General features: G+C 47.0%; 1 protein-coding gene across 7 annotated transcripts in view; it reads left to right on the plus strand.

Annotated features, from left to right (window-relative positions):
• The window catches only part of MYO9A (myosin IXA), a 168,372-nt gene that overhangs the window by 47,655 nt on the left and 100,655 nt on the right, over positions 1-20,062 (plus strand). For all 7 annotated transcript variants that reach the window (XM_027889155.1, XM_027889197.1, XM_027889171.1 and 4 more), the window contains 3 exons: positions 12,300-12,394; positions 16,148-16,210; positions 17,845-17,944. In XM_027889155.1, coding sequence (XP_027744956.1) covers positions 12,300-12,394; positions 16,148-16,210; positions 17,845-17,944 — 258 coding nt within the window. The remainder of the gene's footprint in view (positions 1-12,299; positions 12,395-16,147; positions 16,211-17,844; positions 17,945-20,062) is intronic.

Consider the following 20,062-nt stretch of genomic DNA (forward strand, 5'->3'; position numbering starts at 1 on the left):
TGGGTCAATCAATGCCAGATGGGGGGTTTGGGCAGGCCCTTTGCTCCTTGAAGTCTTGCAGGGATATGGGATGTGTATGACAACTGTACAAATTAATACTTGGAATGTTGTTAAAAATCCTGCACCTTAATGGAAGTTACAGTCTCAAACTGCATTTCCTAATATCTGCATGGAAACCCAGGGGATTGAAGGAAGGGGCTTTCCAGTCCCCACTTCATGATCTCTCTTGCTTGGCGAAGGTGGGCGATGAAGATCTGCTGCTCATCTTCACGCAGGGAAAAGGAGCAGCGAAGGCTCTGCATCCTTGCCATGCAAACAGGTCCATGTTGGAACATCAAGGAATGGCTTGGTTGGACTCCTGCCCTTTCCAGAAAGCTGCAGAAGACGCTCCCAACACGCCGTCACAACCACTTGGCATTTCACAAAGCCAGGCTGGGAAAAGGTGGACAGCAGAAAAATCCCTGTGTTGGTTTTGACAGTGTTTTCTGCGGCGTGGAAAGTTGGAATATAAAATCTCCCCACGTTTCCCTTGGTTTCATTAATTCAGGGTTTTCTTTCTCCGCTGGATTTTCTTGCCTTTGAGAACCCAAAGCTGTTCTCAGAAATCCCAGCCTTGGCAGTAGTGAAGAACATTGCACAAAGCTAAAAAGGTGGTTTTGGCAGGGTGGCCCTCGAAGTGAAAGCTCCTTCCCTGCCTGGAGCCCTCTCTCCTGACAGACGGAATTCCAGGGCCGTGCCCGTCTCGTGCCGCGGGGCATCGGCTGTTCCTGCGGCAGCTGCTCCTTTCTCTGGTGTCAGATTCACCCCTAGCTGAGCAGCCGGTGCCAGTTTAGAGAAAACCTCTCCATCATGACCCCAAGGAAACCCACATTGAATCCCTCTGGGAAGGTGACAGGTGGGACCTGTGGAATTGTCCTCTTTTGCTGAAAATAGATTTTAATCACTTGCATCCTCTCCTAAAAGAAATACTTGATAGGAAAACAACTTTGGAAACTTTTTGCTCCCTAAAATTAACCAGTGACAGCTGCTCTTTTTCCTGGCACTTATCAAATATTCTGGGCCTTGATAAGAGAATTGTGTTTTTTCAATGAGATTTATTATGATCCAATGAGATAATTTTTTCAGTGCTCCACATCGGTCCAGCTTCTGCAGGTGTTGGGGAGAGTCAGTTGTGTGAGAAGCAGCTGGGGGGGCTCAGCCTGGAGAAAAGGAGGCTCAGGGGGGGCCTTCTGCAACTTCTCTGCAACTCCCTGACAGGAGGGAGGAGCCAGGGGCTGGATCAGGCTCTGCTCTCAGGGAACAAGAAGAAATGGCCTCAGGCTGTGCCAGCAGAGGTTCAGGTTGGACATCAGGAGGAATTTCTTCATGGAAAGGGCTGTCAGGCATTGGAAGGGGCTGCCCAGGGAGGGGGTGGAGTCCTCACCCCTGGAGGTGTCCAAGGAAGGCCTGGCCATGGCACTCAGTGCTCTGGGCTGGGGGACAAGGTGAGAATCAGGCACGGGGTGTACTCAGTGACCTTGAAGGGTTTTTCCCACTTTAGTGATCCTGGGATTCTGTGATCTCAATACTTCCTAATAAGCATTTTTAAACTCTTATGTCTGCATTTGAACCATGCAAATAAGAGGAGAAGGCATTTTTAGGAATCCATTGAACATCTGAAGCTGCCTACGGCTACCGGAATGTTACACTGCTGGAAAACACGAGCCCGGCAGCGCTGCCGCAGTGTGAGCGAGTCCTCTGAACTGTGGACGAGGCACAGAAACTTGATGCTGCTGCTCAATAGCGCTTGAAATTCTGGAATCGCATCAAGAGGAGTTGCAGATTATTATACAATCCCCCAGAAAAGCAGGGAAGGGCTGGAGACGTGTGTATTCCCGTTTAACCTTGTCCTCCTCCATGCCATATTTTACGTGGCAGAAAACGAATGTGGGTCTGATTGTGTTGATTTAGGGGCAGAGCTCTGATTTTATTGGGTTTTATTTTTTTAGGGGAGGGTGGCTGGGTGTTGTTTTTTGGCCGTAAGCAGCAGAAAGTGGCTGAGGTCTGAGAGGAAGGAGAGCAGGGCAGGAGCCAAGGCGGGGCTCGGGTTTCAGTGGTATGTTTTGGTTGCTGCTAACGTGTTTTTGTTTTTCTTCATTACACATATTTCTCCTGGGAAAAGCAGGAAAAACTCTTGTGTGTCAAATATACATCAGGGCTCTGAGCCTCTGCTAAGAGGTTCCAGATGGGGAGGCATTACGGGAGGGACACTTTCTCCTGCCTTTCGGTTTGTGGCATTAATTTTGGTGACAGGCTGCAGGAAAACTCAGATCAAGCCCAGAGCAAGAAGTGAATGTTTCTTTCTTTTTTTTTTTTTTTTTTTTTAATAAGCATTTTTTTGGGCTATCCAAGAATGCAATAGGAAGTTGAAGCTTCATTTCCAAACATTTATGGCCCCACGTCCAATCATCATATTAAAAAAAAAAAAGAAAAAAAAAACCCTACAGTTTTGAAGGGATCTTGAAAGGCCTTCTCCAGAGGCTGGAGAGTTGCCCAGCCCAGATCCCTCCCCCTGGATTAGAGGGTGATGGTTGGTGAGAAGGGGGTGGAAGCTGGTAAAGATGCCTCTCCAAGGAGTCTCCTGCCAACGGGTGGTGTTTCACTTCCATCTGGTCAGGACCTTCTGGTTCAGCCGAGGTGATGTTGTGTTGGAGATGCTCCTCTTCCACAAGAGCTCCCCAGGCTTTGGTGGGGGCTCAGTTGGTCAGAGCGTGGTGGTGATAACACCCAGGTTGTGGGTTTGATCCCCGTGTGGGCCATTCACTTCTGGGCTGGACTTGATGATCCTTGTGAGTCCCTTCCAGCTCAGAATGTTCTGGGATTCTGGGTTGTTTCACATCTGCTCTCAGGCTGAGGGTGCTCAGCTCCACCCCCTGAAGCATCAGTGTGGCAGCAAGAGCTGCAGCTCAAGGGATACCAACCTGTCATCTCCAGCTCTAAAATCAGGGAGTCTCAGCTCCAGTGCCACGAGAGCCATCAGGGAGCAGCAGTGGCAACAGGGGCTTGTGTATGGTGCTCTCCTAAGGGAACGCCACTTCCTCGGGGGTGGTTGTGTGCAAGGAAGTTTTGTCTTCAGAAGTAGTGCTTGGTTAGTCTGTTGTGTCATTTGGAACATGAGTGTTCCCAAGGCAACACGCTCCTGGCCAAAAAGCCCCCAGTCCATGTCCCTCTGGGGAGGATGGGAAGCCCTGGGTGAGGAGTGGCTCTGCACAGCTTGAGTACTGTCTGAGCTAAAATCTGAGGGAGATGCTCTGAAGACAGGAATTTATCCCTCTGTTCTGCCGAGCACTGAAACATGGGGATGTTTGTCTGGATTTGGAAATGGAAAAGTTGTGGTTTCTTTACCAGGGGCTTCAGGGCACGTGAGGCACGAGTGGTCAGCAGCTTGGGAGACTGTGAGAAGAACAGAAAGGCAAATGTGGTGCTGCAGATGTTTTCATCTCTCAAATAATGTATTATAATGGAATTCCAGACTGTTTTGGTAGGAAGGAACCTTAGAGCTCATTTGAGTTCCAACCCCTGCCATGGGCAGGGACACCTTCCATTATCCCAGATTGCTCCAAGCCCCGTCCAACCTGACCTTGGACACTTCCAGGGATGGGGCAGCCACAGCTTCCCTGGGCAACCTGGGCCAGGGGTATCCCTTCCCAGTATCCCACCTAACTCTGCCCTCTGGCAGTGGGAAGCCATTCCCCCTTGGCCTGTCCCTCCAGGCCCTTGTCCCAAGTCCCTCTCCAACTCTCCTGGAGCCCCTTTAGGCCCTGGAAGGGGCTCTAAAGTCTCCTGGAGCTTCTCTTCTCCTGATGAACACCCCCAGCATTCCCAGCCTGGCTCCAGAGCAGAGAGGATCCAGCACTTGGAGCATCGGGGTCATTTCAAGCAATTCCAACAAGCTTTTAGTGACTCTCTGCACTGAATCCAGCTCTGCATTAGGGCATTATGGAAGGTGAGGAACTCGTGGCGTGACTTGCTGCAGCAATACACAGTCTAACATATTATGGAGGTTATAACCTGTTTGGCCATCACTTGAAATGTATCTATTAATGGGTTTCTATCTGTCAGTGTTCTGTTAGTGCTTTGTTCCTGGTGCAGTGCTTGTTCCTGGTACTTGTTTGCCTGTTGGGGGAGTGGAAATTCTCCTGCTGAAGCCACGACTTGTTTCCAAGTCATTTCATTGCTCTGGGATTGTTTTATATCTCTGTGGTACAAAAAAATCCCTTGAAGCACCAACTAAGGAGACTTTGCTCCATCCTATGACCTGTTGGACACTTGCTCTCCTTGCCTGCTGGAGCAGAGCTTGTTCTTTGGCTGCAGAGTGTAACTGCTGGGAGGTGGAGTGATCACTGGAGCAACACCGAGCTTCCCACCTTCACCCTGGGATACTCCTCTAAATCCCGAGCTCAAACCAGGATGAAGATTTTTCCCCCCCTTGTTGTGTGCGAGTTCGCTGGAAAACACAAACGTTTGGCTGCTCTTCTCAGGGCCATCCACCCTGTGATCCAAAACATTAATGATGAGCAGAGGAGCAGGAATGTCAGCCAGACCCTCCGGATTTGGCAGCCCCTGCCTCCAGGATCCATCCGTGCCGGCGTTTGCTGATGACCGTCTGCCAGCTCAGCCGGGCTTTTCTTCCCATCACAGCACTTGCGTAGGAAAACTGTCCCTGTTCGGGAAGAGGACTTAAGCTGTAGGCCTTGGCTTAGTTTTGGGGTTTTATTTTCTTGAATTGTGGTTTCGTGGCAGTTCCTTTTTTTTTTTTTTCCCCAAAGCAACACTGAAAAGGGAGAAGCTGCAATGGTTTGATGCCGTGCTTAAATATGGGAAAAGGGGGAATATTCTGCCAACATTGAAGCGTTTGCCAGGAATGCAGACACCAAATCCTGGTTTTTATATAGTTGATAGAGCAGAGCTTTAAATCTCCCAAGCAGGGAGGTGTTGTAGTGACGTTTATAAAACTTTATCTCAGGTATCTCACCCCGGAATGTTGCTCTGGACATTTCCATTACACTGGCACTTCTTGTAGTCAGTTAAACTGGCCCCTAAACCTTCTCCAAGTGCTGCTCTCTCGTGAAAAGTCCTTCTCGTCCATATTTGTGTTGGGAGTGGGAACTCTACGTGCACAAACAATCATAACTGAGCCTGAATTTGAAGCTGAATTGCTGCAAAAAATTGTTGGTTAATTGTGTCAGGCACTGACTGAGCTCCTCTATGTGAGCACTGACAGGACCTGAGGGAGTGGCTGGAGCTGTGTTGGGGCATTTGGGGTGGATCTCAGGAAAAGATCCTTCCCCCAGAGGGTGGTTGGCACTGAACAGGCTCCCCAGGGCAGTGGGCACAGCCCCAAGGCTGACAGAGCTCCAGGAGTGTTTGGACAACGCTCTCAGACAGGGTGGGATTGTTGACATCTTTGTACAGGGCCAGGAGCTGGACTGGATGATCCTTGTGGGTCCCTCCCAGCTCAAGATATTCCATGATTCTGTGATGGTGAGTTGATTCTGTAGAGGGTGGATTTGCTGCCCTTGGATAGTCTCGGTTTTCATCACAGGTTGGGTCAGTGCAAGTGTTTTCCAGTGACAAGACGCTTTCAGTTGGCATAAACTGTCTGCAAGGAGAGAAAAAAAGTTAAAAGCGCTGTTTGCTCGTGTGTATCATGGGAGTCCTGTTTTATCCATCAGCTTAATTACAAGAGGGCCTGGCTGTTCATGGGTAGAACTCACTTGGCTGCTGTTCAGTGACTGTAACTGTGGAACGAGGGATTTGCTGTGCTTTTATTGGGAGAATCCCACCAAGTTCCGTTCTGTGTAGAGGTGGGTGCGCCCTCATTGACTGAGAGTGTCAGTGATGGGGTGGAGAGTGTTTTAACCTTCTTCAATGCAACAAATGGGAGGTTGGGTTGGAGCAGGGAGGGCCCTTATATATGGGTTTGGCCCTTCAGGGAATCTTTGCAAACCTGTCCATTTGGATCTCTTCTCCATGTGCTCCACAGGGGCAGGTGAGGAGAGGTCTCATCAGCACTTCCCAGGTGCCTTTATCCTCTGGCCTTTCCCCATCTGAAGTGCTTGTAGGTCATGTAGGAAGGTTCTTTAGTGGGGAATGAAGAGCAGGGAGAGGACAGAGCTGTGTCCTTTGGTTGCTGCACCAGTTTAAAAAACAGCATTACTGATTTTATAGAAAGAAACAGGAAACTACCACAGGTTTGAGAAGCTCATAAGCAAAATTTCAGAGCAACAGGAGGCACCACAGAAAGCAAACACCACCAAAGGGATGTTCTGACTGGTGTAGGGTTGGATTCTGTTCTGGGCAGTGTGTGGAGATGTGACTCCCATGTCCCTGCTCTGTCTACACCAGAACAGTGAGGAGACTCCTAAAAACATGAACACTGAGGGATAACTGAGGTAGGCAGGGACCTCCAGGGGACATTGGTCCACCTGTGCTCAAAGCAGGTGAGGTGGGCTCAGGATCTTGTCCCAGAGCAGGAACTGTTTCTTGGCTCGATGGGGAGTTGGGATTCCCCCCCTGGATCAGATCCACAGTTTGAAGAACTGCCTGTGCAGGGCTTGTGAAGGTTTAAGTTCTTCTTAGACCTGCAAAGGAGTTGTGTTGCAAGGCAGGAACCTGTATGTCTGTTATTATTTTGTTATTATCACCATCATCCTCATTTCTTGTGGAACAGCAGCAGCTGGAACTTTGCAAATTCTTTTAAAAATACCGAGTTCATTTATTTCCCACAACCTTCCATGTGCTGTAGTTGTTGCCAAATAATAGATTCCAGGAGGGTTATCAACTAAATTAGGGGGGTGCATCGAGGAGGAATAAGTTAAAACGAGGATTTAAACCCTGATATGTGTGAGGGACAGGGAGATTTTAGATCTATATGTGCACTTATGGGGGTTTTTTTCGAATTCCTGCCTGCCTCTCATAGACTTCTCATGACCACAGCTCAGTGTTCTCTAAAGTCATGGTGACAAACATTATTAATTTTTAAACAACAACAACAAAAGTATTTTGTCATTATAGACCTTGAGTTTAAGCTGCCTTGTCAACCTTTGTCGTTTAAGGGTCCAGAGGAGGCCACAGAACTGCTCCAAGGGCTGGAGCCCCTCTGCTCTGGAGCCAGGCTGGGAGAGCTGGGGGTGTTCAGCTGGAGAAGAGAAGCTGCAGGGAGACTCTTCCAGTGCCTAAAGGGGCTCCAGGAGAGCTGGAGAGGGACCTGGGACAAGGGATGGAGGGACAGGACAAGGGGGAATGGCTTCCCACTGCCAGAGGGCAGGATTAGATGGGATGTTGGGAAGGAATTGTTGGCTGTGAAGGTGGAGAGGCCCTGGCCCAGGTTGTCCAGAGAAGCTGTGGCTGCCCCATCCCTGGAAGTGTCCAAGGCCAGGTTGGATGGGGCTTGGAGTAACTTGGGATAGTGGAAGGTTGGATGGGGCTGGGGATAGAACTAGATGAGCTTTAAGGTTCCTCTCAACCCAAACTATGCTGTGGTTCTGTGGTTCTGTGAAATGGAAAATTGCTGTTTGCTCTGCAGTTGAGCTGCAGTGGCTGGGGGGGGAAACAACCGTGTGACAGAAACGCTGAGAGGGTTTGAAAGGTCAGTGTGTGGCAGTTTCAGGGCTCAGGTCACTGGTGGGGGGGGGAGGGCTCTGCTCAGGTGTCACAGCACAAGCACTATAAATAATTTGTGGTTTGTGCTTTTGCCCATAAAAGCAGCGCTGGGTCCCTGGGCCAGCATGGGACACGAAGCCACAGCTGAGAGAGCCCCACACTGAGGTGTCGGCGCCTGACTCTTGTTTGATTGCCCTAAATTACATTTTCAGCTCTACTGTGGGGCTGTGCTGAACCACGGCCTGAATGACTCCCATCGAAGCTCTTTTGGAATTCTTTGCAGGAATTCAAGGTTTCACTCGTACTTTTCCAGTTTGGTGCTTCTTTAGGTGTCGTGGTCTCTGCTGGAGAGAGGTGGCTCCTCATGGAAACAGCAAGTTGGGAGATGCGTCAAAGTGGTGTCGTTTTAGCAGAGCAGTTTGGGCTGGGAGGGTTTATCAGGCACTGAGCTGAAGATTTAAAAGCACTTCCCGGGGCAGGAGCAGTAATTGGAAGGGATTTATTGAGGCTCTGACTCAAGGAGTCTACGTGCAGTTTGTGTCCTGGCCATAATTCAGGATATTTCTGTGAAAAAGCAACAGAACAGGGAAAGGAGAGTGCTGGGAGCTTGGCTGCAGGTGGAATGAAAACGAGAGAAAATGATCTTTATCATCCAGGTGTTTGTGTTTCAGGATGCAGGGAGGAATTTGGGGTTGCAGAGAATAACTTGTGAATGTCCTGGACACATTAAAAAAACCCTTCAAATTCAGAAATTCCAATATGCTCTTTTTTTCCCCCTGTGTGTTTTTGTCTTTTGGAATAAAGGTGTTTATGAATTAGTGTGTTTTTCAAGAATAGTGTTCAGAACATTGGGATAAACAGCTCTCAGATATGGAAAGAAATAACAGGGAATGTTTGAAACCACCTTTGTTTGTGGATGCACACACCAGGTTTCTCCAACAGGAGCTGTAGGTGAAGCAGTGGATGCACATCTGATGTGCATCATGGAGTCATGGAATCATTAGGGTTGGAGAAGACCTTTAAGATCATCATCAACCACCATGTTCACCACTAAGCCATGGCCTCGAGTGCCACGCCCACTTGTTTTTGGAACACTTCCAGGGATGGGGACTCCACAGTTTTCCTGGGCTGGCCCTTCCAATGCCTGACCACCCTTTCCATGAAAAAATTTTTCATAATATCCTAAACCTCCCCTGGCTCAACTTGAGGCCGTTCCCTCTCCTCCTGTTTCTTGTTCCCTGGGAGCAGAGCCTGAGCCCCCTCCCGGCTCCCGCCTCCTGTTAGGGAGTTGCAGAGAGCCAGAAGGTCCCCCCTGAGCCTCCTTTTCTCCAGGCTGAGCCCCCCAACTCCCTCAGGAGCTCTCCAGCCCCTCCTGCATTTCTCTTATTTGATGGTAAATATATTTTCCCCTGAGCTCTTCCCAACTCGCTCATGCAGTTACAAGTCATTCATACTGTATGAATAGATTTGATTCATGAATTCCAAAATTCGCAGTGAACCAGGGAATCCGAGTCTTCCAACACACTCTTGTCTGACATTAACCTATTTCTTATCCCTGGCATTAATGAGCACGAGGGAATCTTGCTCCCAGTCCCTTCAGTGCCCCACCATGGAATGTAACTATTAATGTAACTATTCCACCATGGCATAGTTGAGATTTAAGGAGCTGACTTGCTTTTCTGCTGGGATATTCATGCTATGGCTTTCTAAAAAACTCCATTTCTATTCTAAGACGCTGGGGGACCATTTAAAAACTCTTGACCATTAATATATTTCTCTTTCTATAAAGCAATATATGTGATGTATTTATTTGTCCCTCTAAGGGTGAGGGCTGGGGACCTTAAATGTGCTGGTAAAGGAGCCTCTGGGATCAGACAGGGACAAGCTTGGAGTATTTAGCCAGGAAACTGATAATTCCTTTTATCCCTGCCATCCATGGTAAGCATCTCTTCGTGCTGTAGGAATGGAGCTGGTGCACCTCTGCCGTCTCCAAGCTGTTGGATCCCAGCACTGCATCCAGAGGGATGCTGGGCTCCTACAGAGGAACGTATTGAGTTTTGTTTCCCGTGCAATGCTGAGCCCTGGCCAGGAAAAGCTTTGGTCTCCCCAAGAATCCTTGGAATGCTGTCACGGAGTTGTTGTCCGTTGAGCTGCTCAGCAGCTTCGAATCAATGACTCAGGAAAGGGCAATAGTGTGAACAGAAGGGAATTTGTTTGAGACAAGTTTTAACTCATTTAGGACTTTTTGGAGGCTGAACTATTCCATTGTGCCCCCCTGCAGAGGAACGTGGTGTCCTGGTGAGGTCTGTGGAGATTAGACACAGATAAACTGAATTAATGGCTCTTTTTTATAGCCCAACAGTCCTACTGAGGAAACCCAGTGAGGGAACCAACCAAAAATGTCTTAAGTTGTCTCAAATCAAAACCCAGGCCTTTCTTCAGCTCCTTGTTGGCCCGTTCCCAGCATGCCAGGGCTGGGGAGTCACCCGGAGTCTGAAGGAAAAGACCTGAAAGAGGAATATTATGGGCCGTGATTTCTGTAGGCATTTGGGTTATAAAACATAATGTGGTCTGGTGTGTTAATCCCGAAAAAAACTGCTAAAAAAAAGGGGAATCTTGCTGTTCCCCACTCCTGTATTTCTCCTTCTTGCTACAGAATGAAAAAGATTTATTCCTGGGCAAGGCTCTTCCCAAAGAAATCCTAATAAAGAGACCTTGTTTCTCTCCATGAGCCATTCCTTAAGGTACAAACAGAGAGAGTTGAACTAGAAAATCCTTTTAATGTTGTTCTTTGCTTAAGTTCTTTATTAAATTAGATGAAAATTTCTTAAATGATATAAAACATTGCTGCCTCCTGTTTAGGCTGTTCAGGTTCATCTTGCTGCTGGCTCGAGTGAGCGATGTTAATTAGGTGAGCAACGTTAATTAGGTGTACAGAACATTTATTCCTTGCCTTAAGATGCTGTCTTAGATTAGGGACGATCCTATTGCAGGGAAATGCTCATAATTTAATATCATTTAAAACTAATATCCAAGTAAAAGGGACTGCCCTTGCATGTTTTCAGTCTCAACATACTCTGCTTATAAGCTTCTTGCTGTGTCTCTGCTTGCTGAAGTACCTGGGGGACACGTAAATCCTTTGGAAATCTGAAAGAGATCCCATCTTTTAATACCAAAATGCCTGTTTTGGGGAGAGGGTGAGGATTTTCAGCTCTGGGAGACTTTTGGGGGCTTCAATGGAGCTGTGGGTATCCTTGGGGGTGGGGAGGGGAGGGACACTGGGAGTGGGGAGCATTTTGAGGGCGGAACAAGGAGGAAAAAAGTGTGCACAGCCTGAAAAGATGTGAATCCTCTGCAGGGGAGTGTTCCTGAGCTGCGGCTCTGGAATCATCTCCGGAGCTCTGGAATCGTCTCTCCAGCAAAATCTGCTCGCTTGGCAGGTTTCGACCATCCCAGAACTTGTTTTAGTCAACTAAAGCGAATTCATATGCAACAGCTTGAGTTTAAACAAATCCTGGGATTCAAATAGGGGAGGAATCACCTTGTTATTCCGTCGGTGCTTAAATCATTAAATCCCAGCAGACTGTGGAATGAACCAGCCTGGGAAGAACCGCGGACCCTGCAGGGACCGGAGGTGTCCGGTGCCCTTCCACCAACATCTCGTCTCTTTTGGCCTTTATATTCTGCTTTTAGCTGCAGAGTTAAATCTGCTAAGGTCATTTGAAAAGCTTCAGATTATAGATGTAAAGCCTTTTTAATCTTTTCTAATAAATAGCTGAGTGGGAACTAAATCTACTGGGAGCTGGGCTCTGATGTTAAGCCCCAGCACAAAATGTCTATACATGAGCAACACTTGCAAATTATCTTAAAATTACAATTATCTGAAATAAATCTGGCATAGAAGAAGAGGTGAGTGAGGAAGAAAACTGGTTTAATAAATGAAGCATTAATTGGACCTGGTGCCTTGACAGGTCCTGTCACTGTGGTCTGGGTGATTGTTAAAGTGATTGAGGCACAACTGAAAACAGCAGTTTCAGTTCAGAGATTTCTTCTAAATGACAAGGAATGACTCTGTGCAGTTGGTGCCTCACAGGGTTGGAGTAAAACCTTTGCATAATAGACTTAAAAGCATTTGGATTTGGGGAAAGCGAGAGCAGCAAATGGAAACGAGGGTGTCTGAGATGCTGAAATACCCCGAGTTGTGCTGGGGCTGTCTCTGACATTGTCTAACATCTGAGTGGCCTTCAAAGCATTTTTTCCCCTAATTCCATATATAATTAAAAAGCAGCTTCCTCCAGCTCATTAAAATGTAGAGTCCTGTTGGAGCAGTGCAGGTTTATATTTATTTACATGAATAAAGCACAGCTTTAATACAGACTGGAATAACCTCCAATATTAAATCTCTGTTGTTCAGCCCGTGCTTGATTTTTAACCAGTGTTTAGCTGCTCTTCGTGAATAGAAATGTGCAAAGTAATATGGTCCCCAGGAGCTCGTGGGATTATTTTGTGAACCATTCATCAAACTTTCCCCAGCTCCTTTCCATTAATTCTAAATGATAGGAAAATCTCCCGAGTAAGTTGTTAGAGAGATCCATGGGAATAAGGCAAGGTGGTGGCTTTCCCAGCGTAATGATGGCATCTCCTTCTTTCCACAGGCTTTTGGAAATGCAAAAACAGCCCATAACAACAACTCCAGCCGCTTTGGGAAGTTCATCCAAGTGAATTATCAGGAGACGGGCACCGTGCGAGGGTAAGTGGAGTCAGGTGAGGTGCTGGATCTGCTCGAACTCAAACCAGCTGTAATAGGGGTACACGGGAAAGAGGTTCATTTTTTTGGCCAGTGTTTCCCAAAGTGGAGGCAGGCAAAGACAAATACCTGGGGTTTAGCATATCCAGATCCACTGCTGTGGGGGCGGTGGAGTATCTGAGCTGAGGTGGGAACACACCTGAGCTGGTTCTGAGCCATTGGAGCTCTGCTTAATCGTGGGCTCAAGTTTATAATGAAGCTGAAAGGCAAGTTTTCCTCTTCAGATGAGAGTTAAGGCAGGAAAGGAGAATGTTCTGGCTGAGATGGGTTGGGGCTGGAGCATGGATGGGCAGCAGACATGGAGTGACCATCCTGGCTCAAGCTCAGGAGGAGAAAGCCAAGGGGAGGGTTTAATCTCTGGCTGTGTGATGGTGGCACAGGGGTGATGGACCAAACTCTTCTTGTCACTGCCTAAATCCCCACACGCCTCTGGCTCGGACCTGAAGACTCTCTTTACCCCAGCCCTTGAGCAGTGAGGGCCTCTTCCATTCTCCCAGGCCATTGCAAGGAGCCACTTGTCTCCACTGTTGTTCTCCTCAGCTTATTTCAGCAGCTGAAAGGTGAGAGCAGCCCTGGGGAGAAGGATTTGGGGGGTGGTGCTGGATGGGAGGCTCAACACACCCTGGAAGCCCAGAACCTTCCCATGCCCTGGGCTGGTCCCACAGCCTGGGCAGGAGGGGAGGGGAGGATTCTGCTCCTCTGCCCCGATCAGGTGAGACCCCACCTGCAGAGCTGCTCCCAGCCCTGGGGAACAACAGCAGAAGGATGTGGAGCTGCTGGAGAAAGTCCAGAGGAGGCCATGGAACTGCTCCGAGGGCTGGAGCCCCTCTGCTCTGGAGCCAGGCTGGGAGAGCTGGGGGTGTTCAGCTGGAGAAGAGAAGCTCCAGGGAGACCTGAGAGCCCCTTCCAGTGCCTAAAGGGGCTCCAGGAGAGCTGGAGAGGGACTTGGGATAAGGGATGAAAGGGCAGGCCAAGGGGAATGGCTTCCCACTGTTGGAGGGCAGGGTTAGGTGGGATATTGTGAAGGAATTGTTGGGTGTGAGGGTGGAGAGGCCCTGGCACAGGTTGGCCAGAGCAGCTGTGGCTTTCCTGCCATGGCAGGGGATAGAACCACCTAAACCTGACTTTGTCTTTAGCCCATTGACACGGATCATCACCAAGGGACTGGAGCTGGCTCTAAATGAGCAGGGCTTTGTTAACTCTGCTTTTTGTCCAGGTTAATTAATGCAGTTGGAGAAACACAGAGTAGAAGCAACATTCCAGGGGCTGTGTAATTCCTGCAGCTGGCTCAGAGATCTCTTGCTGGGACTTTGTTGGTATTTGAGAGGATTGCTGCTCAATTTTTTTGTTATTTTCCAGCAGAACAGTGGCACTCCGAGAGCTGCCATTAATTTTGCAGTGAGTTCGGGTTCTCCGTGTCCCTTCCTGCTGCTTTTGCATCCTACATCAAATCTGATGTTCTTTTTCCCCCCTCCTTGTTTAATTCTGCTGCAGCTCTTTTAAAACCTCATTTTTCAGTACCTCCTGGAGCACAGGGGAGCAGGAATCCAACAAATACCTTAACTCTGTGTTATCCTGACACGATGTGACAGCGCTGTGGTTGTGGCCTCTATTTATACTTGGCAGAAAGGTGCCTGTAACATTATATTGATATATTCTGGTTCATAAAATAAGGAAAATTTCCTCTCCTTTTTAAAAAATGGGCTTTCTTGGCCTTTGGTTGCACGGCGTGATGTGACTGTGCTCTGCTCTAAGCTTGCAGTGCCCCCCCAGTAAAAATAAAACACATTTAAATAAAAATGTCAGCTCTTCCTGGCATACAAGGCCACATTTTTTTTTTTTCCATAAAAAGAAGATTTTTTTTTTTAAACTTAGCCCAGATTTTAAGCACAACACAAATCAATTATCACCCTGTGTTCTGCATATCATTTGCTTTGCTGATGGGACTAATTTGCAGCCCCAGATCAGAATTTTCCTCTCTTCAGAGGTCAGAAATAGCAGAGAACTGGCGCTTTCACCCACCCTGGGCTGGGGCATTTTTTTTAGTCTTAAAAGTTGATTTGATGTAGTTGAAAATGGTAAATAAAAAGAAAACATTTAGAGACATCAACTTTTTAAGACACAATTTGATTTTCCTTTTTATCATCCTGTCCCAGGAGGGCATGGATGTTGTTCCTGGGACGTGGATTCACTAAGTAAGGAGCATTTGGCCAAAGCAGCAGTAGAGGGGCATCTACAAAAAACTGTATTGAAAAATCCATTAAAAAGACAATCTAAAATAAAATTTACAAATTTACAATTTTCCCTCTATTTAAAAACTGGTTTGGACCAGTTGACCTCTAGAAGACTTTTCCCACCTTGTTATTGTGAGTGATTTTTGGGGGTGTTATGGTGACTGCCAGGGGAAGGGATGAATGCCAAGGGGATGGACGTGGGGCAGGCTGTTGTTCAGCAGTGTCTGAGCTGTTATCCAGTGGGATCCCACCAGTGGGATCTGGGATGCTCCGATATGTTTCTCATTCCTCTGTTCCCTGACCCTGCAGTGAATTCATGGCATGGCTTGGGAAGGAAAAGTGGGGGATTTAAGAAACCTCCCTACCTGTCAGTGAGGAATATCCACAAACTGTTCTCAGCTTCCCCACAGGAATAAACCTTTCATCCAGAGGAATAACACAGCTCTGCTATCTATCTGTCTTTACTCCTCCTGTCCAGCAAGGCCATCCTGTGGGCAGTTGGATCTGCCACTTCCCAAAAGTTTTGCAACTTTCCCAAAAGTTGCCATAAGAATTTTCACAGAACCTCTGCAGCACATCCAAATGATTTCTATTTTATTTTCTTAGTGGAAGGAAGGGCCAATTATTTTAATGTAAGCAATAAATAGGTCTGGCTGCCCCATTTGTGTTGGAGCAGTGAGTGTGGAGGCATCTCCTTGTCAACCATCCGAAGACTCCTTGGGTTTGCCAGTTCCTATGTGGCCCCTGCTGTAGGTGCCACGTCACTGGGCATCTGTAGCTGGAAAAACACAGCTCCATCATCAGAGTGCCACTTAGAGCTCGAGGTTCTAAATCCCTGTCATTACTGGTTAGGGTTGTTTGGAAGAAAAAAACCTGGGGAGGCTTGGCTTAACTCGCCAGGCTTGAACAAAGGATTTAATATGTAAATTGAACGTGTTTGTTGGGGAGACTCTCAGAAGAAAATGTAAACTGCAGTAAGGAGCTTTCCCAATTGTTTATTTTTATTTTTTACTGCAGCCATGAGTTTAGAACTTGCATTTTTGGTGGGAAGTGGCTCTCCTGGAAGAGGGAATGGGAATGCAGCTAAGTCTCATCTTGCACAGTTTTGCAGGCAGATATTCCTCATGTGCACGACTCCTGGGCTGTGAGCAGCTGGACTGGGATGGAACAGGGATCTGAGCTCCTTCCTTGCTGTCAACATTTCTCCCTGCCCGGAGGCTGATGCATCTGAGCTCATGTTTTTCAGATCCAAGTTAGTGTTGGCTTCGTATCAAACCAAAAAAACCTCAAAAGCCAAACATAATATTGGGCTTGTTCTGCCGAGGAAGAAATTTATATAACTAAGTGAAACAAGGCTGCAAGTTCTTTGTGCGGATACCGAGGCTGAATGGCCCCGGCGAAGCTGCCTTCGTTTAAGTCGAGTATCAGGTCGAGGGATGACAGTTTTGTTTGTTCCTTGCAGAGCTTATGTGGAGAAGTACCTGCTGGAGAAGTCCCGCCTGGTGTACCAGGAGCACAACGAGCGGTAGGTGCCTCTGTTTTGCCTCCAGGGATGGGTTTGACTCCTGTCTGTGGCACAGATGCCTCAAACCCCTGCTTGAGCAGGATTTTCACGCTCCTGACCCTGTGCAGCAAAGAGAAATGATGCGTTTTCTGTCTCTGTGTTTGTGTTTTGTTGTTTAGGGAGAGCTGTGCCACCCGGAGAAAGTGAACTCCATTATTTTATCAACAGCCTTTGATTTATTGGGTTGGGTGGGAAGGGACCTTAAAGACCATCTTGTTCGTGCTGTGGGCAGGGAACCTTCCACCAGAATATTGTCAGATTTTGTTTCTATTTTCACTGTCTTTCTGATTCATGTCAGATGGGCTGTTACATCCCATGTGTTTTCTTGTGCAACTCGTGAGCTGTTTATTATCTAATTTAGGGGGAAGGGGAAAGATGCTGTTTTAGTTCTGTTTCACAGTTCTTAACACGCTGGAGCCTTCCAAGGGGCCTCTAGAAAAAGGCAAAATTATATAGAATTGATGTGAATTGTTCTTTCCTAATTGCAACATCATATTTGTTGGATATTCTTCTCCTCTCTCAGTAATTAATACTCCAATTTTAAATAATTTTTCTCCTTCTTGTTGCCTTTCAACTCTTGGCACTTCTGTCTGTGTTTCCCCTTGGAGACAGATGTGTGAGAAGTTTTCTGGAATGCTCCAGGGCTGATCCTGGAGTTAAAGAGCATCTTCAGCCCTGACAAATGTCCTCTTGGGTGTTGCAAGATGATTAAACTCGGATCCTCTTGGAAAGCATCCAACATGAAAGCAAAGTTTTAATTTTAGAAAGAAATAGTGTTAATCTGTGATAGGGTTGTCTGGAAGCAGAACAGCTGAGTGTCCCTGGGGTGGGTTTAGCATCAGGAATATTCAAGCATTTGGAATATTTGAGCACCATAATAATTGAAGATTTTTCAGTTATGTCTTATTGAAATGCAACTGCAGAGTTGTTACCTTTTTAATGGTAATAAGGTATTAAAAATAGTAGTTCCTGCACTGCAAGGAAATCTGTTGGGATTCTAATAAAGGAGGGTGGAGCTGGGAGGGGTGGTCGAGCTCTGCTCCCAGGGAACAAGGGACAGGATGAGAAGGAACAACCTCAAGCTGTGCCAGGAGAGGTTCAGGTTGGGCATCAGGAGGAATTTCTTCATGGAAAGGGCTGTCAGGCATTGGAAGGGGCTGCCCAGGGAGGTGATGGAGTCCCCACCCCTGGAGGTGTCCAAGGAAGGCCTGACCATGTGCTCTGGGCTGGGGGACAAGGTGGGGATCAGGCACAGGGTGGCCTCGGTGACATGGAGGTCTTTTCCAACCTCAGTGATCCTGGGATTCTGTCAAATACAGACACATGGTTCTGAAGGAAAACGTGAAGACCCCAGCTAGGAATTCTTTAAGCAGATTCTAGGGCAGTGGATGCCCTTGGATGGAAAAGAAGGATCTCATTCTCCATGTCTTCATGGAATCCTTTCCATCCCCACACAGTGGGTATGGACCATCTCCATGTTGTGTCAGCTCTGAGTTTGGAAGCTGCAGACTCAGGTTCTGAGCTTTCCATCCCTCCCTGCTTGGTGCTTTAGTTTATTTTCAGGTCTAACATGTTTTTTTTTCCTTTGTCCCCAGGAACTACCATGTATTTTATTACCTTCTGGCAGGAGCCAGCGAGGAGGAGAGATCAGCATTTCATCTGAAGCAGCCAGAGGAATATCATTACCTCAACCAGGTGGGAATTCTATCCGGGAATACAATACAGGACCTTGCCTTTTCTACTGCTGACATATAATGCTAATAAAGAAAAGGGGTGGAGTAGTAAAAATGAGTTTTCGTAATGCTTTACAGGAAGTCTCCCATCACTGGAAATAATTCCTCCTCAACAATGTGAACACCTGGTAGTGTGGGGGAAATAATCAGTGTTTTCCCTCCCTGGGACATGTTAAATATATTGAGGTTTTGATTGTTGGAGGGTGAAACAGTAATAATTTCTGTTATCTGTGTGAATGTTGTTTCCTCATTAACATCTGCCTGCTGAGCAGGAGGAAGGGGGAAATGGATATAACTTGGATATAACTCCTTGCATGAGGTAGTTCTAATCCTGTAGCTTGCTGGCTGGCTTTGAATTTAACAATTAATAGAAATAAAACCACAGCAACCATTGAAAATCTGGGAATTAAGAATGAATGAGGTGTGTTACCAACAGCCAAGTAAACTCAGCTTTTATGATAATAACTTTAAAATAAACTGATTCAGGTGTTTAAGCAGTTGTCCACTGGTGCTTGGGGACAGGGACTTCAGAGAGCAAAAGGAGGAATATGTGAGGGAGGAGTTATGTCATCTCTTGATTTTAACTGATCACAATTTTCTTGGCCCTGAAACATGAGGAGCAATGAAGAGTGATTTGACCCTCAAGCTGGAGAGAAACTTGGACCCACAGCTCAGCCCAAATGGCCTTTGGTCTTTCTAGAGGTATAATTTCACTCTGGAATAGTCTCAGTTACCAGAGAGCTTCTTAAAGATCTTTTTAAAGATCGATACCAAAATCCACTGTCCCGTTAGCAACTCCCACCCCGGAGTGGCAGGACTGGGAAATCTGCCCAAACAAGGAGCACACCAAGAGCTGGAGGCTCTTTGCTGCCTGTTGGAGCCTCAGGCGTGTTTGTTGGAGAATGTGGTGTGGTCTCCAGCACCATCTGTGCTGAGGTTTTGCGGCAGGCACGTGCCAAGATGGAATGTTTTGGCACATTCCCAGGTCTTGTTGGGCCATCCAGTCGTCTGGTGTTAACGGAAAACATTGCTTTTAATTACAGCCCCCCTTTTTTTTTTCTTTTTTATAATAGCACTTTAAGAGTGTTAATATTGTAAGTAAAATCAGAGATCTGATGGCACATGGTACGTGGAACCAGGGAAATGTTATAATTTAGGCTGAAATGTTTATTTTAATCTAAGTGGGACAAGCAGGCAGGGGAAGGATGCTGAGGTACCTCCAGTGGAGGAGGGAAGCAGAGTCTGGACTTCCCTGCACGTGGTGACACTTTTTAGGTTTTTTTGTAGGTTTTTTTGTGTTTTTTTTTTTTTTTTAAATAATTAGAGTTGGAGAGACCATTTATCACTGTGGACTGGGGGAAAATGGTGCCTTTAGATGTGGGCAGGGCATGGTTTCACATTCAGACCATCTGACAGTGCAGGAGCAACCTTTAGGTAGCATAGAAATGGAAAAAGAAATTTGGAATCGTATCAGAGGAAATTAGAAAATGAGCCTTGAGCATTTCCAGTCACTTCTTAACTGTGTCCTGGAGAAGTCCCTGCCTTTTAAAAGTGAAAAGAACCAGGAAATGAAGTGTTTGACTGAAAATGAAATATTAATATTGAGAAGCCATAATGTCTTTGAACCCCTCAAGTGCAGGGGTGACTCAGTCCTTGAGTCGGGATTCTCTGTCTCCTCCCGGTCCCTCCCGGTGTGTTCTGACACAACATGCACTTTGCACTGCAGAGCAGAAATAACCCAGTCAGAGATTGCACCAAACTCTGCTGCTCCTCAGGCTGCTGGGCTGGAAATGCAGGGAGCAGGTTGGAAATATAGACTTAAATAGTTTTTAGACACAAGTTGACTTTAACTATCACCTCAGTTCGGGTGAGTTCTCCATCTCCCACCCCGATGGCAGGTGCGCCCACCTCTGTGTACTCTGCAGCTCACCGAATATTTTCTATGCTGGTTATTCACCTTTATCCATTTCTAAATTAGTGGTTTGCAGGTTTAGATCCTTATTTTCAGCTCTTCAGGAGCTCTGGGGCCAAGTTTCTCTCCCTCCTGGGACTGGTCACTGATGTGCCTCAACTTCTCTCA

Source organism: Empidonax traillii, unplaced genomic scaffold (assembly GCF_003031625.1).
Source record: "Empidonax traillii isolate 1590-97213 ecotype Southwest subspecies unplaced genomic scaffold, ASM303162v1 scaffold12:size2584012, whole genome shotgun sequence".
In the NCBI taxonomy this organism is placed as follows: Eukaryota; Metazoa; Chordata; class Aves; order Passeriformes; family Tyrannidae; genus Empidonax; species Empidonax traillii.